Source organism: Dendropsophus ebraccatus, chromosome 12 (genome assembly GCF_027789765.1).
Source record: "Dendropsophus ebraccatus isolate aDenEbr1 chromosome 12, aDenEbr1.pat, whole genome shotgun sequence".
NCBI classification, from domain to species: domain Eukaryota; kingdom Metazoa; phylum Chordata; class Amphibia; order Anura; family Hylidae; genus Dendropsophus; species Dendropsophus ebraccatus.
The window spans coordinates 19,563,252-19,589,415 of NC_091465.1; the positions used below are offsets into that span (position 1 = coordinate 19,563,252).

The window sequence follows — 26,164 nt, forward strand, 5'->3', positions numbered from 1 at the left end:
TCAGCTACAGGTTGGACATAGAAGTACAAGCAGAGTATGACGCAGAGCTACTCACCATCTGCCCCCATAGGTTCGTCCTCGTCTGTCACTTCAATGGTCCTCAGGGCACCCATGGTCTTGCGGGTGTGATTAGAAGCTGCAGGGAAGATTATAAAGCTGATCATAAACAGGTCAAAGCCGTTTCCTCAACATAGCACTCACACAATGCGGCCGTGCACAACATACAATAAATGAGAGGTCCGCCTCTTAACACAGACAGCCGCTAATAATGATCACAATCACTATTAGCGGTTGTTTATATTACGAAACAACTGCCTTTGCTCACTATGTTTGCAAAGTGGGAACATGGTGGGAGATCAAACATGGTGTATGCCCCTAGCAACCAATCAGATTCCACCTTTCATTCCTCACAGACTCTTTGGAAAATGAAAGGTGGAATCTGATTGGTTGCTAGGGGCAACTGGGCCAGTTTCACTTTACACCATGTTTGATAAATCTCCCCCACAGCCTATATATATCACTTTTTGATAGTTTTGAAAGGATGTGACCAAAAATCAGCAAATTAAAATTCTGGCATTTCCTAAAATGAATCTGTTACCTTCTGTTCCATTCACCATACTCTCAGTTGTGGTCGTGGTTGTTGAAATTGTGCGACAAGTGCCTGAAAGCGAGAACCATAAGAGGCAAAAATTAACATATTGGAGAATGGGAATACTGGGAATAACATGTCTGCAGGAATAGGGTGACTTTATATGTATGCATGCATAATAGCAGAATAGTGAGTGCAGCTCTGGAGTATCACATGTATGAAGATATACACAAACATTCACAGATGAAGGGGAAGAAGGACTTGACATATTGATTGCTACCATATAAACCACGGACAGGAAGATGCCCCAGTATTAGTCTGGTTGTACTTACTTCCCTGTAGCAGCTCAGTGACTCCATCAGACAGAGATGAGGCGTTCTTCTCCAGGCACTGCGCCAGGCATGACAGCGCTTTACTGCGCACAGTTGGAGCCTTGTCGGAGCAGCGGCTGAACACCATGGCTTGCAGCAGGAACTTGTGCTGTAGGTATTTCAGCTTCTCCAGTGGGAAAGAAGAATCGGCCATCCTCTCTGGCAGCTCCAGCAGAGTGACAGCGACATCCAGAGCAAACACTCTGTATGAGATCTGAGAAGGGACAATGTGGAATGGGGATAGAGATCCAGTCATTACATGAAATATTCCCTAATATATGTTATGCTTCACCTCTTCTCAATTTTCAGTATCACTGCCTGCAGTTATTGACTAAAAAATTTTTGGGATTGCACCTGGACTCTGTTCACACTGCATTCATGGTTTATTGCAATGATTAAACTTTATCAACAGACACGTAGAGCACAATGACAGTGTAGGGCTGGGCGAAAAAATAAAATCTCAATTTTTTTATATTTTTTGCACGATTCTGGATTTAAATCTCGTTTTTATTTTTGCCAAATATACAGAAAATTTTTCTCGCAGCGTCAGATATTTTAATGACGTTTGAGACAACAACTGTACTGCTTCCCAGTGTAACAGTGCTCCCCCTGTGACTAGGACAGAATGGGGGTGACTGAGGGGGTCACTGTATCAGGCCGCGTACCCACACCACCCCTCTCTGTACTGCCTGCTCCACTGTACCGCGCCGGCCACCCCTCCCGCAATGATTTTTGTAAAAATCGGAGTTTACGATTTTCCCAAAAAAAATCTAATCGACTCTAAAATTCTGGGTGAATTAATCTAATTAATTCGATAAATCGCCCAGCCCTATGACAGTGGGAGCTGCACATGAACAGAGGAGCACATAGTGGCGACACATCTTACCTTTGCGTTTCGGGAGTATTTATACAACCAGTCCATGAAGGAGGCATATTCTGGGTTTGGAAGTTTTTCTAGTAATTTCACTAGAGCTTGGGCAGCAGACACTCTGTATTCAGACTTATCTGGGAACTGTAAGATAGGAAAAATTACCATAAAGAAAAGGGCTTGAAGAGGAGAGTGCATTATAGGAGGGCACTGGTAGCTATTTCTTATTTGTCAGAAAATCTGCTCACAGAACAAAGAAAGAACATCAACAAGCTACTGTCTAAAAAAAATAAAAATAATAATTTTGATTGATTGCGATCTAGATGTTCAGACCCAACTAATCGGAGAAGTTCACAGCTGAGCTCTTCCCTGCCTGGCTTCCTTCTCTTCTGATTCATTGCAGGTGACAGGTTCTATACAAATCCTATGGAGCCGCTTCCTGCAAGGTGTTGGGCAGCGAAGTGCTCAGCTGTGCACTTCTATCTAGCAACCAGTAGGGTCTTAAGTCTCAGACCGATCCAAACTTTTTATATGTCTTTGTGTCAGTAACACTTTCACATGCAAATTACAACTTGTCACCTCCCACAACAACCCCACACGTTTGATCTCCAACCTGTGGTTTTTAAGCTGTTACAAAACTACAGCCACTGGCTGTCCAGGCATGCTGGGAGTTGTAGTTTCTTAAATAACTGGGAAACCACAGGCTGAAGAACACTGCCCTAATTCACCAATAGTATGCATTACCTTTGCACAAATGTGCTGTAACAGGATCAGTAGAACAGGGAATGACACCTCCTTCAGCTTATCCACCAGGAAACTGTGGATCAAACACAAAGTATGAGAAACAGAAGTGAGGAAGAGCAAAGAAAATGTAAAACAAGCAGAAAATTGTATCATGACACTAGTAAGCACCATCTAGTGGATAAAAAGCAAACTGCACATTCAAGTGGAACCAGCTACATCTTTATGCCTGCAATAAAAACAACTAAGGCTGTGTTCACACTACGTTTTTGCAATCAGTTTTTTGCAAAAAACGGATGCAAGTGAGTGCATTTGTTTTTCCATTGACTTCTATTGACTTTTCATTGACTTCTATTATAAAAATAAACTGATCAAAAGTTTTTTTTTTTTTGTTTTTTTTTACAGACACAAAAATTAGGTTGACCACGTTTTACTGTATGAAAAAAAAAAACTGCCATTATAAAAAAAAAAAAAAAAAAAAGTCAGTCAGTGGAAAAACGGATGCACACACTTGTATCTGATTTTTGCAAAAAAAATGGATTGCAAAAATGTAGTGTGAACCCAGTCTTAGGCTGGGTTCACACTACGTATATTTCAGTCAGTATTGTGGTCCTCATATTGCAACCAAAACCAGGAGTGGATTAAAAACACAGAAAGGATCTGTTCCCACAATGGTGAAATTGAGTGGACGGACGCCATATAACACTAAATAACGGCCATTATTTCAACATAACAGCCGTTGTTTTAAAATAACAGCAAATATTTGCCATTAAATGGCGGCCATCCACTCAATTTCACCATTGTGTGAACAGATCCTTTCTGTGTTTTTAATCCACTCCTGGTTTTGGTTGCAATATGAGGACCACAATACTGACTGAAATACACGTAGTGTGAACCCAGCCTTAAACTGATAACACGTAAAATCTATTTTCCAGAAAAACACTTTTTGTGGCCTTTTTTTTTTTTTTGTCTGAACCAGATGTTGGCTGCAAGATAAAGAGGGCTATATATCACTACAATCAATGTTTGTTATGGCTTTTTTTTTTTCTATTTTTGATGCCTGGGGTCTTTAATGGCCTTGCAGATTTAGGCTGTTCCCACTATGTATATTTTCGTTGCCGATTGCAACAACGGCCGTGATTAATACGAAAATATACGTTATCTTGCCACCTATGGATCCCTAGCGGCGCCGCGAGAAACTGACACTGACCCTGTCAGTGCACACTATGGAGCAAGCGGTTCTGGCAGCACGCTCCATAGTGTGCAGTGGGAAGTTTTGATGCGGGCACGCACGCATGCGCCCGCATCAGAATTAAGTGGCGCTAAAGATCATCCGGCAGGTACTGCAGTACCGGCTGGGATGATCTTTCCTGAGACCGGCCGGGTCACAGAACAGCTGGTCTCTTACAAGGTCTGAACATGGCCTTAGGCCTCATTCACACGTCCATAGGACCAATGCACTTTATTGGCCCCATTCACATGTCCATACATATATGATCAATATCTTCCACATCTCCAGTGTTTCTTAAATTACTGAGCACTATGGATGCGCGTCCATAGTGAGGTAAGCAATTATGGGCTGCACTACAGACATGTGAATGAGCACACCAGAAAGCTATGTAAATTGTAGCTGAAGTCTATTCCATAAGATCTTTGTTAAGTCAGCCACACAACTTTTTAATAGCTCACGTTCCTAACCTGACAAATCGAACTGCCTGGTCCCTGGCGCCTGTGACTGGTGCAGTGATCGCAAGTATGGCGGCGTTGGAGCCTTCCCCTCCTTTCATCATCAGAATGACGCTCAGCAGGCGCTGGAAGAGGCGGCGCAGGGTCTAAAAGCAAAAAGAGGAAAAAAAATTTAATTTTTCCAGGATTGTGAATTCCAACAGTAATAATATATCCAATAGTGATTGGGCTGCACTATGACTTTATTCTGTTCTAGCCCACGTGCATGATGCTGGTCAGAGGGATAATCCACCATTGCTTGGCTAATAATACAACATACCAATTTGCTGTAGTAGTTCTGCAACAACAGAAATAACTGAAGCCCCATGTATTCTGGGGAAGATACAGGAATTAAAAGTAAGTTTCAGTACCTGGTTACCTTCTCCATGTATGGGAAGACACAGCAGCCACAAGCCATGGTAAGCCAGCTGTGGCACATAGGACATCCGGTCAACTGGCCTGCAAATATAGGTATCGGACCATAAATAAAGAGCATACAGATAGGTCAAATAGATCATAAGGAACAATGACAAAACCACAAAGCAACACATTTCCTATTTACATGATCATCAGAACCTGGGAGGGGTATTAAACTCAAACATAACTTGATATGTTGCTGCCCATGATGAGACCAACAATTCCTTCCATACTTCTATTTAGTCTTCTTCTCCCAGTTCTGGCCTGCTGCTTTCTGCTGAAGACACAGAAAACTGTGTGAGCTGTTAACTCCATATCTGTTCTGAACCTCTTCCTCCCCCCCACTTTCCCACTAAACATATCCCTGGCAGGCTGTATCTGCAACTTTGTAGCTTCTTTGTTATGCCTGGAGGATAGATCACAGTGAGTTTATCAGCTTGAGCTCCCACCATTACAATGTTGCACTTACAGCCTCCCAAAGACTTGTTCACATCAGCTGTCTCAGAAGGGAGGGGGGAGATGGGAGAAAAGCTCACACACAGATTTTTGTGTCTTCAGCTGAAAGCAGGAGCTCAGAACTGGGAGAAGGAGACTGAACTGATAAAAAGTATGGAAGGAATTGTTATTCTTACCATGGGCAGCAATATATCAAAAGTTATATTTGAGCGGAACCCCCCTTAAATGGTGACTGTTTAGGTTTATAACATTGATCTGGTCTATCCACAGATTAGGCCATCATTGTCTGAGCAGCAGGGTGCTGTCACAATGATCTATGCTGTTGATGTATTTAGCTCACAGAGCATTGTACACACAGGATATAATTATAACACCCAACAGAGGTCTGTATAGAATACGAGGCAATTCACTGGTTGTAAGCAGAAGTCTTGAGTATATTGAGAACCCTAATGTGAGTCAGTGTAATATATAAATAAGCTGCAGATTTGTTAGAAACAAGGAAGAAAACTCACATGGATTCTGAGAAGGCCAACTGCTGCGGGACAGTCTCGAAGCTGGTGAGATTTATGAAGGTCTGCAAACACAAAGAGACGACATCAAAGACAATGTGACTATTTAACCCCTTTCTGCACCATAACATAAAAGAGTTAAAAAAAACTAAAAAAAACAAACATTTTCTTCCAAAAACATCACCACCCCTGTCCTCAGGTTGTAGGTGGTAGTACAACTCATCTTCATTTACATCAAAGGAACTAAGCTGTAACACCAGACACAAACTGAGAACAGTAGTGGCGCTGTTTCTAGAAGAAAAAGTCTATGAATCACCAAATCCGGTATAATCTCTTAGATATGTAGGGAAAATTTTGAAAAAGGAAACCACCTGTTCCCCACGAGCGCTGTCCATGTGCCATAACAGAGGATAAGGTCCAGAGACGTTCCTTTACATTACATGTCCCCTTTTCTATATATCCAGCAACCTCACACAGACACCCAATGCCACTCTGCTCCTAAACCAACCACAGATGAGACCCCAGTGACGATTCCCGCCTGTCCGCACCTGCATACAATGCGTCACGCTCTGCGGCTTGTCTTTCAGGGAGAACTTCGGCAGCAGACGCAGGAAGTTCTTCAGAAGGAGGATTATGGAGTCTCTGATGTTCATCAGGTCGTGGGTGGAGAAGTAAACGGCTTCCTCATCCTGCTCCTCGTCCGACAAGTCATTCATCTGACAAGACAAAATCAAGAGAAGTGAGCCGACTGATCTGACCGTCCCGGCCAATGACACATGGACTGTGGATCAGTTTTAAAGGAGAAGTCCGTCGAAAATTTTTATTAAAGTATTGTATTGCCCCCCAAAAGTTATACAAATCACCAACATAGTGTAAACAAAAATTATATAGTCCTCTAAGTCACAGCAGCCCTATGTGATATAGTATTGAAACATAATAAAATAACAATATAAAATGCTGATTTAATTAGAATATATAAAATCACATGGATCACATACGCGTTTCAGAGTGTCAGGTTCACTCCTTCATCAGTGGCACAGATACAGAGTGTCAGGTTCACTCCTTCATCAGTGGCACAGATACAGAGTGTCAGGTTCACTCCTTCATCAGTGGCACAGATACAGAGTGTCAGGTTCACTCCTTCATCAGTGGCACAGATACAGAGTGTCAGGTTCACTCCTTCATCAGTGGCACAGATACAGAGTGTCAGGTTCACTCCTTCATCAGTGGCACAGATACAGAGTGTCAGGTTCACTCCTTCATCAGTGGCACAGATACAGAGTGTCAGGTTCACTCCTTCATCAGTGGCACAGATACAGAGTGTCAGGTTCACTCCTTCATCAGTGGCACAGATACAGAGTGTCAGGTTCACTCCTTCATCAGTGGCACAGATACAGAGTGTCAGGTTCACTCCTTCATCAGTGGCACAGATACAGAGTGTCAGGTTCACTCCTTCATCAGTGGCACAGATACAGAGTGTCAGGTTCACTCCTTCATCAGTGGCACAGATACAGAGTGTCAGGTTCACTCCTTCATCAGTGGCACAGATACTGTGCCACTGATGAAGGAGTGAACCTGACACTCTGAAACGCGTATGGCTAAACATTATGCTCCCACACATGTGTAAGAGCAAGTCCTGTACACCATTTTAACTATTGGGGCCCCATTCAACATATGCCATTTACTCCAAACAAACTGCTGGTTATACCTGAATATTGCTGCATCAGAAACTGACAAAAAGAGGACGGTGAGAGCATCCAGAGCGCAGCCGTGCAGAGTGTGTGAACTGCTCCTGCCACTACACAAGGACGCATTGCCACAGGCTGGCCCTGATCGCTTCTGCTGCTGTATCTCCATCGGGACGGGTGAGAGGTGTCACAGACACCAGACGCTTTCTTTACTACTACACAACCTCCACCCTAGACAAATAAGCATTTGTCTGTAGAATGTACTTGGACTGGCACTGTAGTACTACAGATCCCAGCAATCCCAGTCATTCCAGTACTGGTATACTGACAAACACACTACAGATCCCAGCAATCCCAGCCAGTATACTGACATACCACAGATACTCACCAGGCTCATGTCTCCAGAGCAGTTTCTGGCAGCAGCAGTTTTCTTGCTATCATTGTTGCTGATTGATACAAGGTTGCTACCTTGGGAAGCACAAACTGCCACAACTACGTGACTGCATCTGAACTACTGTACACAGCAAGCTCCGTGGCTCATAGCTGCCTATTATATCTATAGCTACTCTGCCCATTGCTGTTCGGACATCACCCATTACAGACTTAACCTGCAGTGCTGGTATCCAAATATTCATTTATTTATTTTCCCGCCAGGGCCCGGCGGCATTTTTACTAGTATCTTTTATTGTACTTTATTGTTTCCATGATTATATTGGATTTTATATATTCTAATTAAATCAGCATTTTATATTGTTATTTTATTATGTTTCAATACTATATCACATAGGGATGCTGTTACTTAGAGGACTATATAATTTTTGTTTACACTTCTTAGTACTCATATGCCACTATAGGTAGGGGCAGACTATATATTTTAACCTCAGTCATTTGCACTTAGACTTGTGAGCTGCACCACTTCTCCCCTTTCGTTCTAAAATCACCAACATACACTTATTACAGGAAATGCACATTAATTTGCTTCTTTCCTGCACTTACTACTGCATCAAGGCTTCACTTACTGGATAAAATGGTGATGTCCCTTCCTGTATTAAATGGTGATGTCACTTCCTGCATAACATGGTGATGTCACGACCCGACTCCCAGAGCTGTGCGGGCTGTAGCTGTTAGAGATGATGATGGCAGAGGGATGCTCAGTGTCCCTCCAGTGCCCTGTGTCCCTCTGCCATCATCCTCTCCAGCAGCCACAGCCCGCACAGCTCTGGGAGTCGGGTCGTAACATCACCATGTTATCCAGGAAGTGACATCACCATGTTATCCAGGAAGTGAAGCCTTGATGCAGTAGTAAGTGCAGGGAAAAGCACTTTATAAGCATTTCCCGTGATAAGTGTATATTGGGGATTTGTATAACTTTACTTTAATAAAAATTTTCGCTTCACTTCTCCTTTAAGGTTTGTACATGCAGCTCAGTCTAATAGCAGCTGTATATCGGTACGGGTGAGGCCATACCTCAGAGTAGTCCTGTCGGATGGGCCTTGGCCGCTTCCGCCCCTTACGGTTGTCCCCCTGAGAGCTCTTCATGCCGTCCTTCTTCCTCTTCCGGCTGGAGTCTGGATCCTGGGGCCAGCATTTCTCCAGGCAGGTCACACATTTATCAAAAAGGACGGGATGAAACACTTGGTTGACCACGCTGCCTGTTTTATAGAGAGGGCGGCCGTGTTATAATGGAGCACGAAGCCAGTGCCCCTGCCCTGATAGCTGCATTATACACAGTAACCAAAACCATAAATCCAATAACTCATAGCAATGGCTGCTCATCCTAGAAGTAGGATATAGACACCAAGAAGGGGAGATAGATGGGGAGCCAGCCCTGGTATCGGCTTTCATTGGGATGAACTCACCTGGGATTTCCAGCAAAAGGAAGTACAACCCAGTAGCACTAAGGCCCAGCATTCTCTGCAGGGCCCCGGCCGTCTTCTTCGCACCCGTCTGGATGAAGTGGTAGAGAACGGCCACCAGGGAATTACGGCAAATATCATTCTCTGTGAACAGGACCCAGGCACTCTGCGGCAGAAATACCATAGATGTCAATATACTCAGTTCTATGTAAGGAGGCGGTAGCAGCTATCAGACACTCACCCGGGTGTTCTCCTGATCCTCAGAGGCAAATGGCAGGAGAGACTCATACAGGTTGGTGAACACTTCAAGACCGTTCTCTGTGATTTCTGCCTCCACTCTGGGATCCAGCGGCTCAGTCTCTGTGAAGTCCAAATCCCAGACCGACTCCACCCAGGCTGCACGAGGAGAACACAAAGACTTTGTAGTGATAGTAGTCATACTGCAGGGATGTGACTGTGGGTGTGTACATGTGTTTCTGTGCTAGTCACCATCTCGGTATTATCAAGTCCTCCACAATGGATGTGATGACAGTTCAGGCTCTCTGACTGTATACTTACAGTCTCTTAGCTTATTTAGGGATATATACAGATGTGGTCTATTACACTGGCCTCATAAGCATAGATGATGGTACTAGCTAAAGCTGCTGGTGTGATGCTGTGCTGATACATCATGGGATCGCGGCTGAGCAGGTGATGACACGGCAGAGGGGGGGGGGGGGCGGCATGAGGGACGGATGGAACGGTTCGGCCGGCCTCTCGAAGATGGCGTTGTCGCTACAAGATGACGGCCGGGGTCGACAGCGAACACGTAAGTATAACGCACAAACACTTCCGAAGTGGGGGGAACATGGTGGAGGGGGCCATTCACTTATATAACACACATTACAAAGTTGGATAACTTTGTAATGTGTGTTATTTAGAGAAGAAATGTTAAATGCCGCACTACCCCTTTAAATTAAGACTGTAATTTGGGGTCAGTACAGAATACTACATATAGTTAACACAATGTGATGTACTGCTGAATTTGCACTTCTACACAGCAGTCAGTACATCCATTACATTACTTATCCTGTACTGATCCTGAGTTATATCCTGTATTATACTCCAGAACTGCACTCACTATTCTGCTGGTGGGGTCACTGTGTACATACATTACATTATGTATCCTGTACTGGTCCTGAGTTACATCCTGTATTATACTCCAGAGCTGCACTCACTATTCTGCTGGTGGGGTCACTGTGTACATACATTACATTATGTATCCTGTACTGGTCCTGAGTTACATCCTGTATTATACCCCAGAGCTGCACTCACTATTCTGCTGGTGGGGTCACTGTGTACATACATTACATTACTTATCCTGTACTGATCCTGAGTTACATCCTGTATTATACTCCAGAGCAGCACTCACTATTCTGCTGGTGGGGTCACTGTGTACATACATTACATTACTTATCCTGTACTGATCCTGAGTTACATCCTGTATTATACTCCAGAGCTGCACTCACTATTCTGCTGGTGGGGTCACTGTGTACATACATTACATTACTTATCCTGTACTGATCCTGAGTTACATCCTGTATTATACTCCAGAGCTGCACTCACTATTCTGCTGGTGGGGTCACTGTGTACATATGTTACATTACTTATCCTGTAGTGATCCTGAGTTACATTGTGTATTATACCCCAGAGCTGCACTCACTATTCTGCTGGTGGGGTCACTGTGTACATACATTACATTACTTATCCTGTATTATACCCCAGAGCTGCCCTCACTATTCTGCTGGTAGGGTCACTGTGTACATACATTATATACGATGCAATGTATTCTAGGATATTTCTTCAGTATAAAGCATCAGTCTGGATCACTGGGGAGGGATAACACTACAGCAGATTCCCATAGACAGCAGAGCTCAGCTGGAGTTGACTGGGTTACATCAGGGGAGGCTGCTGGGAGTTGTAGTTGCACGCTGTATGGTAGGGCTCACCTCTCCTCAGGCTCCGGAGCCCGCACCGGCCCAGAGCCTCTAGCACCACCGCTTCCTTGTCACCCATCTGCCGGTTGCTCTCCGTAGACTCCTCCGCTCCTTCGTTAGCAGAAGACCAGCGCCAAAACCCAACACAAATCCTCCAATCAGAAGCTTCTACGTCATCGCCATGCGCCGCCCAAAGCCAATGAGGGCCTAACACTAACCTGCGGTAGCCATAACTTTTAGTGGCAAAAAACAGCGCTTTATGGATGCGTGCCCGTAAGTAATATGGCGTCCCCTAAATGACGTCACTAGAACGCTGCCATTGAGTTGATAGAAAGTGGCATATAGTTTGCGCCTGCGCGCTGCGTTTAGTTGGCAATGCAGGAATCATATTGGTGTCTGGCAAGATGGTTACGTGCGGCGTCATCCAGGCCGAGCTGTGCGCATGCGCGCTGTGCGGGACACCAAGTAGCGGAGACCGGGAGCTGCGGGAGAATCGGTGCTGTGCTGTCCGCCGCCTGACCCCGGGCCCTCACCTCCGCCGCAGCCATGAGCTTCTTCGGCTTCGGGCCGGCCGCGGAGCTGGACATCACGCTGACGGACGCGGAGAGCCGCAGGCGGGTGGAGCACAAGACGGAGGATGGCAAGAAGGAGAAATATTTCCTATTCTACGACGGGGAGACCGTGTCCGGCCGGGTGACCGTCAACCTGCGCAGCCCGGGCAAGAGGCTGGAGCACCAGGGGCTGAAGATCGAGTTCATCGGGCAGATCGGTGAGCGGGGGCGGGGCTGACAGCTCCACTGCGGGGAACTACAAGTCCCAGCATGCCTCGGGTCTGTGTGTAGGTGCTAACCAGCGTAGTGCAGGCTGCTGGGGGACTACAAATCCCAGCGAACATCACGTCTGTGTAGAGCATCATAGGCTGTCAGGGAACTACACGTCCCAGCAATCCTCAGGCCTGTGTATAGCTGCTAGGCACAGCTAATAGAGCATTGCAGGATGATGGGGAACTACACGTCCCAGCAATCCTCAGGCCTGTGTATAGCTGCTAGACACAGCTAATAGAGCATTGCAGGATGATGGGGAACTACACGTCCCAGCAATCCTCAGGCCTGTGTATAGCTGCTAGGCACAGGTAATATAGAGCATTGCAGGATGATGGGGAACTACACGTCCCAGCAATCCTCAGGCCTGTGTATAGCTGCTAGGCACAGGTAATATAGAGCATTGCAGGATGATGGGGAACTACATGTCCTAGCAATCCTCAGGCCTGTGTATAGCTGCTAGGCACAGCTAATAGAGCATTGCAGGATGATGGGGAACTACACGTCCCAGCAATCCTCAGGCCTGTGTATAGCTGCTAGGCACAGCTAATAGAGCATTGCAGGATGATGGGGAACTACACGTCCCAGCAATCCTCAGGCCTGTGTATAGCTGCTAGGCACAGGTAATATAGAGCATTGCAGGATGATGGGGAACTACACGTCCCAGCAATCCTCAGGCCTGTGTATAGCTGCCTGGCAAAGATAATCTACAGTATTGCAGGATGATGGGAAACTACATGTCCCAGCAATCCTCAGGTCTGTGTAGAGCTAAACTAGAGTAGTGCAGGATGATGGGGAACTACATGTCCCAGCAATCCTCAGGCCTGTGTATAGCTGCTAGGCACAGGTAATATAGAGCATTGCAGGATGATGGGGAACTACATGTCCTAGCAATCCTCAGGCCTGTGTATAGCTGCTAGGCACAGCTAATAGAGCATTGCAGGATGATGGGGAACTACACGTCCCAGCAATCCTCAGGCCTGTGTAGAGCTAATCTAGAGTAGTGCAGGATGATGGGGGAACTACATGTCCCAGCAATCCTCAGGCCTGTGTAGAGCTTATCTAGAGTAGTGCAGGATGATGAGTTACACGTTCCAGTAAAACCAAGTCCTGTGCATAGGGAGAAGGCATTGTGAACTATAATCCTTGCAATCCTTCCTTGTTGGGGAACTACAAGTCCCAGTGAACCTCAGACTTCTACATATCTGTAAGGCATAGCTAGTGTGAAGCAGCATAGGCAGCTGGGGAACTACAAGTGCCAGCAGAACCACAAGCTCCTGTATAGTTGCCAGGCACAGCATCACATGCTGGTGGGCTACTGCAAGTCTTAGTATAAAGCAACAAGGCACAGAAAGCTTTGGCATCACGTGCTGCTGGGGGACTAAAAGGAACTGTCCAGAGCAGCAGCAAATCACCATAGAAAACCTCTCCTGCTCTGGACAGTTCCTGACAAGGACAGAGGTGGCAGCCTAGAGCATTGTGTCAGACTGGATAGAATACACCACTTCCTGCATGACATACAGCAGCTGATAAGTACTGGAAGACTGGAGACTTTTAAATAGAAGTAAATCTGTATAACTTTCTGGCAGCGGTTGATCTGAAAGAAAAATAAATGTCTGGTGTTCCCCTTTAAGGCAGCCTTAGTCCATATTGTGTTCTAGTTACTTGTATAGTTGCGGGGATAGTCGGTAACCCTGGGATGTGGTGCTCCTGTGATTTGGAAGTTTTTAGGGTATAATGTTATTTAGTGTTGGCAGAAGATGGTCTGCAGGGGGCAGCACTGTTGGCGTGGTGATGCAGATGTGCTTTCTACTAGTGAGAGTCCAAAGGAATAAGACCACAAAGGCTCAGAGCCTGAGGCTGCCCCATTAACAGGGTCTGGTGTCCTGCTCTGAGGTCTGTGGCAGGCAGTGTTGTCATAGGGGCCTGGTATGGATTTACATTTCCCATACACCCCCTGTGCTTGTTGTAGATATTGATATGGATGGTGCTTTAGATCACATAGGGTCTCCCTGTCAGTAGTGCAGCTATGCTTTTGCTTAAAGGGGTTATCCAGCGCTACAAAAACATGGCCACTTTCCCCCTCTCTTGTCTCCAGATTGGGTGGGGTTTGTAACTCAGTTCCATTGAAGTAAATGGATCTTAATTGCAAACCGCGCCTGAACTGGAGACGAGAGGGTGAAAAGTGGCCATGTTTTTGTAGTGCTGGATAACCCCTTTAATCTTCCTGGAAAGCTGGTGCCAACCGATGAGAGTGATATAACGTTTGCCACCACATTGGTCATCCAGCTTTCCTCTTGGTTGGAGACCACAGACCAGGGATGGGGAACCTTCGGCCCTCCAGCTGTTGCTGTCCAGGCATGATGGGAATTGTAGTTTTGCAACAGCTGGGGGGCCGAAGGTTCCCCATCCCTGTCATAGACTGATGCTATTCAGGACTCTGGGAAAGCTGGGTAGCTGCAGCCATATTGGCGATCAGCCAGCAGAGTTATATGTGGACTTTGTACAGACACTGCAGCCGCTCAGCCACGTTTATTGCACTCTGTAAGTGTCCGGGTGATAGCGTGCAGGTGGCAGCCATGATGGGACTGTGAAGCTTCTCAGCCAATCAGCATAGCCGAAAGGATCACATGACTGTGTCAGAGGGCATGTTTTTTTGGGGGGCACATATAGTTTGAGCAGTCACTCACCCAAAGCCTATACATGCCTCACATCCAATGGCTGGAATCCCATTCTGATACTTTTTTTTAACAACTGTATCCAGTGTAGACAATGCTCTGTGAGCTAAACACCTCAGCGGCAGCACAAGTCTCTCCCCCTTCATGGTTAGTTTCAATGGGGATTTAACTAGTTTTCCTATAGTCAGATTCTTAGTTGCCCATAGCAACCAATCACAGCTCTGCTTTCACTATGCGCAAGAGAGAAAATTTTGATATAAGACGGCTTGTCTAGAGTGCAGACTGGACACTCCACCAGCAGAATAGTGAGTGCAGCTCTGGAGTACAATACAGAATGTAACTCAGGATCAGTACAGGATAAGTAATGTATGTACACAGTGACCCCACCAGCAGAATAGTGAGTGCAGCTCTGGAGTACAATACAGAATGTAACTCAGGATCAGTACAGGATAAGTAATGTAATGTATGTACACAGTGACCCCACCAGCAGAATAGTGAGTGCAGCTCTGGGGTATAATACAGGATGTAACATAGGATCAGTACAGACAAGGTATGCTGGGAGTTGTAGTTTTGCAGCAGTTGGATTGGGGACCAGTGCTATATAGAAGCAGTATTGATTTCCCAGTTATAACTCCTGTAGTCCTCCCCTCTTTCATGTTGGGAGAGGAGTGGTCACCACGTCCCCAGGGTTCGGCCATCTGTATCCCCATAGTCTTCCAGTGTTACACAGCAGGTTTCTCTTTCGGCCTCGGTAACGTCTGATCCCTGCTGATAGAGGAAGATCAGATGTTGTTCCTCTCCAGATCCGCCTGGTGAACATCTCCCACCTCAAAGAACGAGCCTTTCTAATCACGCAGACACCAGCTGAGAATCTCCTCCACTAACCCCGAGAAGCGGAAGCAGCTGCTGCGGGAAGGTTACTTGTAGAGTAAACCCACTGAGCCTATGTGGAGGATTATACCATCCATATACGTGTCCTCTCTGTCTCACCACCAGTCCATGCCCTGCAGTGATTAGAATGCGACAACTACAGTAAAGACTGACACCAGCTAAGGGGAATAGACCTACAGAACAGTGCAGGATAGGAGGCCATTCACACAGCGCATACTATAGAATTTGGCGCTATTTGCGTATATTTTCTTCCATAGTGGCCATTTGCCATGTGATCTGTGATCAGTAAGATTCCTTTAGTGCGGTTTCTGGGTTATCACACGTGCGTACAGAGAATATGGCCATGTACAGGCTCTTCACGTAAATCCTCCCTGTTTGTATGAGGATGTAATGAGTTCATATAAGATAAGCAGAGCCAACAAGCCTCCGGCTCTGCTGTTCCGCTCCGCTCCGCTGTGCGCGTGTGGCAGGTGAGGATTCTGCAGGGTCATGCAGGGAAACTACTTTGACGTTCACTGCTCTGGATGTCTCCTGATATGCTCCACTGTTTGTATCTGTATTAGCCCTCATAGACCAAGCTTTAAAGGGGTATTTCAGCTCAAAAAGTAAATTATTTCAGATTAACCTGTGCCACAGATTTGTAATTAACTTCTATAAAAAAATTCTTTGAGTACTTATCAGCTGCTGTATGTCCTGCAGGAAGTGGTGTATTGGTTCCAGTCTGGAGAGCAGGAGAGATTTTCTATGGGGATTTACTGCTCTGGACAGTTCTTGACATGGACAGAGGTGGCGACAGAGAGCACTGTGTCAGACTGGAAAGAATCCACCAGTACTTACAGTATTTATCAGCCGCTGTATGTCCTGCAGGAACTGTCCAGAACAGGAGAGGTATTCTATGGGGATTTGCTACTGCTGTGGACAGTTCCTGACATGAACAGAGGTGGCAGCAGAGAGCACTGTCACACTGGAAAGAATACACCACTTCCTGCAAGACATACAGCAGCTCATAAGTACTAAAAAGCCACGGATTTGTAATTTACTTCTTACACCAGTTGATTTGAAAGAATTTTTTTTTTTGCTTGAGTACCCCTTTAATTGTCCACAATCTCCTCAAACCTCAGTGAATAGACGATAGATCAGGCATTATGGGAGCGCTCTACATGTGTCAGTGAATGGATTACGGATCAGGCAGTATGGGAGCGCTCTACCTCTGCGTGTCAGTGAATATAGACGATGGATCAGGCAGTATGGGAGCACTCTACCTCTGTGTGTGTCAGTGAATAGACAATAGATCAGGCAGTATGGGAGCGCTCTACCTCTGTGTGTCAGTGAATAGACGATGGATCAGGCAGTATGGGAGCACTCTACCTCTGTGTGTGTCAGTGAATAGACAATGGATCAGGCAGTATGGGAGCGCTCTACCTCTGTGTGTCAGTGAATAGACAATGGATCAGGCAGTATGGGAGCGCTCTACCTCTGTGTGTGTCAATGAATAGATGCCATTACCTCATGCTTGTCCTGCTTCCCTCCTCAGAGTTGTACTACGACCGGGGAAACCATCATGAGTTTGTCTCGTTGGTGAAGGACCTGGCGCGCCCAGGAGAGATCTCGCAGTCCCAGAGTTTTGACTTTGAGTTCACTCACGTGGAGAAGCCATACGAGTCGTACACGGGGCAGAACGTGAAGTTGCGGTACGGACCCTACAATGGGATGTCGCCTTATAATGTGTATACTTCCATGACAACAGCTTATAAAGACTATGGGGGAGATTTATCAAAAATGGGGTAAAGTGATACCGGCTCAGTTGCCCCTAGCAACCAATCAGATTCCACTTTTTATTCCTCACAGACTGTATGGAAAATTAAAGGTGGAATCTGATTGGTTGCTAGGGGCAACTGAGCCAGTTTCACTTTACCCCATTTTGATAAATCTCCACCTATCTGTACATGTTATATATACTTTGAATTTGTTAGTTGCATCCGCTCTAGACAGTCCTCTTAACCCATGTCCCGGCTCTCCAGCTTGTTTCAATGTATCCGTATAGGCTTGGTCATATGGAGCTGGTCTCTGTGTGTGACCTCTGCCTCTGTCATCTGCCCAGGTACTTCCTGCGCGCCACCCTCAGCCGCAGACTCAATGATGTTGGTAAAGAGATGGACATTGTGGTGCACACACTCAGCACTTACCCTGAGCTGAATTCTTCCATCAAGATGGAGGTGGGGATCGAGGATTGCCTGCACATCGAGTTTGAGTACAACAAGTCCAAGTAAGTCTGGACCCAACACTGTCATGACCAAATAGTTTGACGTTCTGTGGTCTGGATCTAGGAGTGGATTCTCTAGGGCAGGCATGGGGAACCTTCCAAAAACTGAAAAAAAATCAAAGCGAAGCTTTGGCTGTCCAGGCATGATGGGAATTGTAGTTTTTCAACAGCTGGAGGGCCGAAGGTCCCCTATCCCTGTTTTAGACTATAGGAATTACTGAATCCGTAATCTGCTAGGCATACGGACATTGATATGGGTCATATCTATATAAGTCCACTGGCAAAACATGTCTGTATAGAATAGATCACAGTTCACACCTCACTCAGGATCATGGATTTTTAAGCCAGGTATATAGTGGTTTCAGAATTTACCCTTAGCAATGCAACCCAAGTCTGTGCACAGAAGTTGCCATTTATTGCAGCAGGTTACGCGTGTTTTAACAGAAAGTTATGTAAAAAAACAACGTGACTTATGAATCCACCATATTTCCTCCCATCGTAGATACCACCTCAAAGACGTCATCGTAGGCAAAATCTACTTCCTTCTCGTGCGGATCAAGATCAAACACATGGAGATCGATATCATCAAGCGGGAAACCACGGGGACCGGACCAAATGTTTACCATGAAAATGACACGATCGCCAAGTATGAGATCATGGACGGAGCCCCGGTGCGAGGTGCGATCCCTGCTTTTTGGTATCGTTGGGTAAAATCTTGATTCGTCCAATTGAGTTGGCCTAAGAACATTCAGTGACAACTATTATGGCACTACTACAGCTGCACCAGAGGGTTGCTCCCAGCTAGCAATAAATTTCCTACTCCTGCATGGTCGCTTAAAGGGGTTGTCCGGCAAAAATCTTTTTCTTTCAAATCAGCTGTTTTTTAGAAAGATATATAGATTTGCAATTAACTTCTATTAAACAATAACAAGTCTTCCTATACTTATCAGCTGCTGCAGGTCCTGCAGGAAGTGGTATAGTCTTTTCAGTCTGACACAGTGCTTTATTCTCCCCACTGAGGGTAAGATTTGTCTTGTGCTTTAACTCTTGTTCCTCATCTCACTGTAGGTGAATCCATCCCCATTCGGCTGTTCCTGGCTGGATATGAGCTGACCCCAACCATGAGGGACATCAACAAGAAATTCAGTGTGCGCTATTACCTCAACCTAGTGCTGATCGATGAAGAAGAGAGACGCTACTTCAAACAGCAGGTCAGCCTTCTCGTATTACAGGCAGACAAATCACTGATCTCGGAGACCAGCTAAAGAACACTCTGCAGTTCCACCAGTGTGGAGTAGGATTCTGGCTAGGCTGGAGCCATGCTCATAGTGACCAATTAGACAGAACAATCACCGATCTCAGGGGCAGCAGCTAAAGAAGACGCTGAGGTTTGCTGTGTTACAGTGTATGATAGAGATGATAGGTTACATTGTCAGTTTGAGAAAGTTCGGACATGTTAGATTTCAGACCCCTAATGATTGTTAGATGGAGCTTGGAGAAGTGCGCAGGTAAAGGCCCTATTCCACAGAACTTTTTCGAACGATTATCGTTCATAAAATCGTTCAAACAACCGCTCGTTAACGATAATCGTTCCGTGAAATAGGGCTAAAAGTGCTTCTCGGTGACATGTGACAGTGACCCTTTGTTCTATTGTTTGGCTAATCCCTTTGTTACCTGGCCACATGATGGCTAATGGTGCGTTTACACAGGCAGATTTAGCTGACAGATTTTGGAAGCCAAAGCCAGGAATGGATTTGAAAAGAGGAGAAATCTCAGTCTTTGCTTTATGACATGTTCCCTGTTTATAGTCTGTTCCTGGTTTTGGCTTCAAAGATCTGTCAGATAAATCTGCCTGTGTAAATGCACCATAAGTATCTGATTGGTGGGTATCCAATCACATGGATGTCCGTTGTTTCCTGAGTGAATGGAGCAGCAGCGCACATACTTGACCTATGCTCTATTCACTGACTATAGGAACTCCGCAGGGGGGGGGGGGTTCAGCACCTTTTCCCCTTTATAGTTGGTGGGGGTCCTACCTCTGTCAGTCCTGCTGTTTGAGAAAGTAAATTGGTGATATATCCTGGTCCTACACAATGGGGGAGATTTATCAAACATGGTGTAAAGTGAAACTGCCTCAGTTGCCCCTAGCAACCAATCAGATTCCACCTTTCATTCCTCACAGACTCTTTGAAAAATGAAAGGGGGAATCTGATTGGTTGCTAGGGGAAACTGAGCCAGTCTCACTGTACACCATGTTTGATAAATCTCCCCCATGGCATCACTTTACGAGATTGAAGAACCCTTCATGGCACCCAGACCCTGACATGGATCACAGCTTTGGTCTCCCCACCTTCTTATATCAGAAAAAAATGCTAGTATGTCATAACTTTTGAGATGGGAATATCTATTTAAAGGGAAATTACCAGCTGGTTAGAAGACTCTAACCTGCTGTTATGTTCCCATAGAGCAGAATGCACATAGTTTGTCATTACATCTTGTGTTTTATTAATATGTGAAACAAGCAATTTGATGCACAGGGAGAACTACACCCCTCAGTGCACCAATCTGCCCCACCAGCCCGGTCCTCCTTATGAATATACATCCAGCAGTGATGGGCAGCCTCGATATTCATTGGGTTCCTTCACTGAGCTCTGTGGTCCCGCACTGGTGCACCAGACCGTCTAGTTTACATATTGATAAATGTGGGATCTAATGAAAATGGCGCTGAGGATGAAGGTAAGAAAATGGCCTTCATCCTCAGTGCACTATAGGAAATGTAACAGCAGAGTAGAGTCCTTCACCCTGCTGTTAGTTTCCCTTTAAGGGTGCACTCATGCGTACAGGATCTGCAGCAGATTTGATGGTGCAGATTTGACACTGTGTTCAGTTATGCTGCGTATCTGCTGCGAATCCGCTGCGATACGGTGAGTGTGAAGCTACCCTTAAGGAGTACTCCGGCGAAAATAATTTTCTTTCAAATCAACTGGTTTCAGGAAGATATATAGATTTGTAATTTACTTCTATTTAAAATTCTCCAGTCTTCCAGTACTTATCAGCTGTTGTATGTCCTGCATGAATGTTTTATTCTTTTCAGTCTGACACAGTGCTCTCTGCTGCCACCTCTGTCCATGTCAGGAACTGTCCAGAGCAGGAGAGGTTTTCTATGGAGATTTGCTGCTGCTCTGGACAGTTCCTGACATGGACAGAGGTGGCAGCAGAGAGCCCTGTGTAAGACTGGAAACAAAACACCACTTCCTGCAGGACATACAGCAGCTGATAAGTATGGAAAGACTTGAAACTGACTGATTTGGAGAAGAAAAAAATTGCTGGATAACCCCCTTTTAATGGAGTGGTATCTCCTGACATCTATGTCTTTAGAATTGATCACATGACTCAATGACCATCTTCTCTTTCGCCCTCTAGGAGGTGGTGTTATGGCGTAAAGGGGACATTGTGAGGAAGAGCATGTCTCACCAGGCCGCCATCGCCTCTCAGAGATTCGAAGGGACCCACCCTGACAACCGGCCTCAGCACAGCGCGGCGGCCGCAGGAGACCAGGAGAACGAGTGACTGCTTGTTGAGTAGGAGAACAGGTTCGACAATGACTAAGCAGTGACTGGACCTCTCCAAGCCCACCTGTTCACCACCTGTGAGAACATGGACTATTGGTGGGTCAAGCTTGCAGAGGGATGAGACCAGCTTCACTTACCAGGCCGGCTGTCCGTTCCTCTTGCTGCTACTTGACATTCAGTAACGTGGGGGTGGGGGGGAGGGGGAACGGGCCTTGCCCCTTTAACCCTTTGTGTTTATACTTTTTATGATGTTATCAGCTTGTCATTCTCACAGGCAGTCCTACCATAAAAGCCCAACACATCTGGATGGAGAACCAAAGGGTCGGCCGTTTAAAGGGTCTTACGTAAGATAAGTGCCCTCTTCACCTCGTGGTTGTAGTTAGTGCTGACCCCCACTTACCGGTGTCTCGGTGCCAGTAAAGGACCTGTCTGTCCATTCCAAGCGCCTCTCTCATGTGTGATTGCTGCCCTAACCACTAGGGGCAGCATCACTCTGCATGTCCCCCCTTTCCTGAGTCAGACACAACATATGGATCATGTACATTATATACATATAAAGTTTTTATTTAAAGGGAGAGATTAAGGAATTGCCAGCTTAGAAGAGATGCAAGAGCAGGAAGAATCGGTGACCGGGTCCGTACATCAGCACCAAGCTCGTAGGTTTATGTAGCTTTCTATTTTTTTTTTATTTTTTTTTTGCTTCCCTCCTATATCAATGAGTGATAGAACTCTTATTATGGAGCTTTACTCCCCATACAACACACAGCTGTAATATGGATCTGTATATCAGCCTATGTTATATGGTAATGTATAGGTCTGTAATAGAGACTTTTCCGTTACGCTAAACCAATTTGTCCCGATTTGCTCACCTTGACCATTAGTAAGCCATTACATTGTCACCTATAAGGACCCTCAGTCGAAGTAATGCTGTTATGAATGTAATATAGTGAGTGCGTATAATACAGTAAACCAGTTCTTAAAGGGCCAGTAACACGTTTTTTTTTATTGTGCAGCAGTGTTATAGGAGGAGCAGCTGATTGGCTACACTTGATTTATCGAGGGCCACAGTAATGGAGATATGCGATAAAGCAGTGGTTGTGGAGGTAAATGTTCCAAAATGGCTGATACCAGGAAACAGTAAAGTGCTGTCACCTGTCAGTTTTGGACATCTGGACGCTTTGTCACCTCCTGTGCCAGTGACCGCCATTGTGCCTCAGTCTTCAGTCTTGTATGGGGTTGGTCACTAGTGCAACCCTTGGGGGAAGATTAAGGGGGTCTGACATTGTAGGCAGTGTCTGTGTGCTGGAGTTGCTCCTCCAGGTTTAACCTTTTAATTATAGGATGTCATATAAGCTATGGAAAAAAATGGAAGGGATTTGGGGAGTGGGTGTTCTGGAATTGGTGCTAGAACAGGGCGATCTTTACAGTCCTATGTATAGGCGAGGTGTACCTATGCCCTGGCTGACTGTCCTGTATGTGTGATGGAACTGAAGAGGTTAAATCAGTAAATGTGTGTCCCCTATACAGTATGTCTCTGTTCCCTGTGGCTTTCCTTCTGTCTTTAGAACAGCTTAGAATCAACATGTTGCAGACACACTGTCGGGGCAGTTGTAGTATGGGAGTTGTAGTTTTGCAACAGCAACAAACCCATTGACCGTGTCCTCAGAGTAGCCTGGGACGACAATGATGTTGTAGTTTGGGTGCACTGTGCAGAGTTTGCAACCATAGAACTTGTATAGTAGAGGATCTCTCTGCCCTACTGACTTGTCGGTTAGGTAGGGACATCTTTTCTCGGTGTGCCCTTCCTGTGTTGTTCCTCCTGGATATGTTCGCCCAAATGGACAGTCAGGTGTTACCATATGCGTGTGTGTGTAGGGGGGGTTCTTTTAGCTCATTTTAGACTATGCCCCTTCCTGCTAGCTAAGCCATGCATCTTCATAAGCAAGTGTGTAGGAACACACCGGATTGGCAGAAACCAATTTCCAGGAGTTGTAACAGAGGCACAAAACAGAATTGGGAAAAAAAAAAATTGGATTTTTTATTTTTTTTATTTTCAGGGATGCTTTTATATATTTAGTGAAACAGACAGGTTATGAGAGTCAGCAAGTCCAGAGTAGAGTTGATCAAACCTCGGAAAATCCTAGGTTCAATCGAACTCGAACATTCCCGTACCTTCCTCATTAGATTGCTGATGTCTTCCTGGTCCATGGGGAAAGAGTGTGCCCGGGATCTGCCTGGAATTTTGGGATTCAGCCTAGGAATCCCGAAGGTTCTAAAGTATTAGTGTCATCTGCCTCCATTTTTTTTTCGGCTGTGATTTTTTTTTTTTTTTTTTTTTATTCAGATTGGAGTAGAGCAGATATTAGGTCTGTCTCCTCAAACCTGTGGTTCTCCAACTTATTGTAGGTAGAAGAGCCACAGGTTGGGATACAGCATGCCCTCGGCTGTCAGGACCTCTTAGGTGTTTTGCAATAGCTGGAGAGCCAGAAGATGGGGTCTATTCTAGATAGAATATACTGTGTAGAGGTGCTAACCTTATCCCCCCCCCCCCCACCAAATGTAGATGAGGATTAAACATGAAAGATGGCTGTATCAGTATTTCTAGATATTTTTATTATTGCTTTGACTGAAATTTAAAAAAAAAAAAAAATACAAAAAAGGTTCCAAAGTATTTCAAGTTTATACAGAGTATATAGTAATTGCATCTGGTGTCTAACAACGTATTGATGAGGTTGTCACTGACTTATCTATTTCCGATATTGCACTTTTATCTAATGGCCGTGCCTCAGAACCCGCAATTAGATTGTAAGCTCTTGAGACTACGTATCTGGTAACGCCACCGCAAAACAGAAACATTTCTACATGTTGGAGAGGTGAAAGGTCACCAGAGAGCAGCGTGGTGAATTCCGTTCCGATCGCAGTGTTTTATTTTCCCCATGTCTATAATTTCATTGTGTTATAAATGTCTATTTTACATTTGTTTTTATTAGTCAGAATAATAAAAAAAAAAAAAAGTCTCAGATGAGCGAGGTGTGCTTATTTTGTGGTGTGGTGGACTTTGAGGGTTGTAATGTTAGGGTAGGGAACCTTGGCTGTCCAGGCATGATGGGAGTTGTAGTTTTGCAACAGCTGGAGGGCCAAGGTTCCATACGCCTGCGTTAGGGTATAACAGATGCAAGGCCAGATTCACACAGGACATGTAGTTATCTGTTTCCAAACTATTCAACTGCGGGTGAAAACACATGGGCTCACTGGCTGCTTCATTCTAATCGCATACAGCCAAGAGCTGTATGCACCCTGGTGTATGCCATGGAAAAGGTGCAGGTTTTGGCCTTTTCTGTGGCATACACCAGGGGTAAGCCCCACTTGCCTGATGGTCGCAGCAAGATGGGTTTTTATGTCTGGAAACAAGCATAAACCATACATTAATCTACAACTGCTCTGGATCAGGTGCAGATTTCTGTTCAAGTCCTGTGACAGGGGCAGGGCCAGCTGGCTTTACCAATGGTCCTTTTACATGGAACGATTTATCGTTCGAATTTGCACGATAACGATCGAATTCGAACTATAATCGTACGTGTAAACGCAGAGAACGATCAAACGACGAGCGAGAAATCGTTCATTTTGATCTTTCATCATCTCAAATTATCTTTGGTCGTTCGCAAAAAATTCGCAGATCGTTCCATGTAAACTTTCTTTCAACGATTTCACCTATGTGTGATAGGCTTAAACGATCGCATAACTATTTTTCCGTACGATATATCGTTCCGTCTAAACGCTGATCGTTATAAAAAAAAACACCTTGTCTATTCAAAATCGTTAATCGTGCGAATTATCGCTCCGTGTAAAAGTACCATAAGAGGCGTACTTGATAGATGTCTCTGTGTGTTTTCACCCAAAGCTTGCTCCCATGCATGTAATACAGCCACAAGTCCAAACTCAACCCTGGGTCTAGACCATGGGTCTCCAAACTGAGGCCCCCCAGCTGCTGCAAAACCACAATTCCCATTATGCCTGGACAGCCAAAGCTTTGGATTTGGTTGTCCAGCCATGATGGGAAATGTAGTATTGCAACAGTGGAGGGCCATAGTTTGGAAACCCATGGTCTAGACACTGGAATGGATCCAGACCTACGGTCTGGCCCTGGACGCATGTGTGAAGCAAACTCTGAATCTCAAAGCTTCTTGTTCTGTATTCACCTACAACCAGACAGCTGTGCATTGTAGGATTCCACAGAACAGTCACATAATCTGACAATGGGCTGGAATTAGTTTGTAGTCTGTTTCCAACAGCAACCAATACAATTTTGAAGTAGCTGTGTCCACTACTAATTCTGCAACTGTAGACTGTGCCTTGTGTATCTAAACCCATGGCAACAATATCTCACTTTATGGGTTTCCCAGCAGTGGTAGGGTTGGGATTTAAGCTTTAGGGTAGCTACACACACACCGTATCGCATCAGATTTTCTAATCCGCAGCTGATTTGATCTAAATAACTGAACACAGCATCAAATCTGCTGCAGATCCGGTTTGTGTGAAGGCATCCATATGTATGGTGGATGTGGCCTGGAGAAATATGGAGCATGGACAGGAGCTGAGCCAACCCCAGGAGAATGAGAGGATGACTATCTCAGTTACACCAGTAGCAGCTAAGACTGTAGGTAATGTTGAGTGTGGCTTTTTAAAAGAACTCCAGGCCACATCTAAAAATCTAGGGTGGGGAACATAAGAATCTGTACTTAC

General features: G+C 45.3%; 2 protein-coding genes across 2 annotated transcripts in view; one reads left to right on the plus strand and one right to left on the minus strand.

Annotated features, from left to right (window-relative positions):
- Positions 1-11,946, minus strand: part of NCAPD3 (non-SMC condensin II complex subunit D3) — a 28,942-nt gene extending 16,996 nt beyond the window's left edge. The window contains exons 1-13 of the mRNA XM_069948187.1: positions 11,209-11,946; positions 9,462-9,616; positions 9,224-9,386; positions 8,832-9,016; positions 6,225-6,392; positions 5,680-5,741; positions 4,666-4,753; positions 4,268-4,401; positions 2,573-2,645; positions 1,847-1,972; positions 922-1,174; positions 599-661; positions 56-136 (exon numbers count right to left, since the gene is read on the minus strand). Of these exons, the coding sequence (XP_069804288.1) occupies positions 56-136; positions 599-661; positions 922-1,174; positions 1,847-1,972; positions 2,573-2,645; positions 4,268-4,401; positions 4,666-4,753; positions 5,680-5,741; positions 6,225-6,392; positions 8,832-9,016; positions 9,224-9,386; positions 9,462-9,616; positions 11,209-11,275 (1,618 nt within the window). The 5' untranslated portion in view covers positions 11,276-11,946. The remainder of the gene's footprint in view (positions 1-55; positions 137-598; positions 662-921; positions 1,175-1,846; positions 1,973-2,572; positions 2,646-4,267; positions 4,402-4,665; positions 4,754-5,679; positions 5,742-6,224; positions 6,393-8,831; positions 9,017-9,223; positions 9,387-9,461; positions 9,617-11,208) is intronic.
- VPS26B (VPS26 retromer complex component B) lies at positions 11,572-24,438 on the plus strand. Its single transcript, XM_069948190.1, has 6 exons — positions 11,572-11,965; positions 17,121-17,277; positions 17,688-17,852; positions 18,352-18,527; positions 18,918-19,060; positions 21,273-24,438. Exons 1-6 carry the CDS (start codon positions 11,743-11,745, stop codon positions 21,417-21,419), a joined length of 1,011 nt encoding a protein of 336 aa, XP_069804291.1. The 5' UTR covers positions 11,572-11,742; the 3' UTR covers positions 21,420-24,438.
- The last annotated feature ends 1,726 nt before the right edge of the window (positions 24,439-26,164 follow it).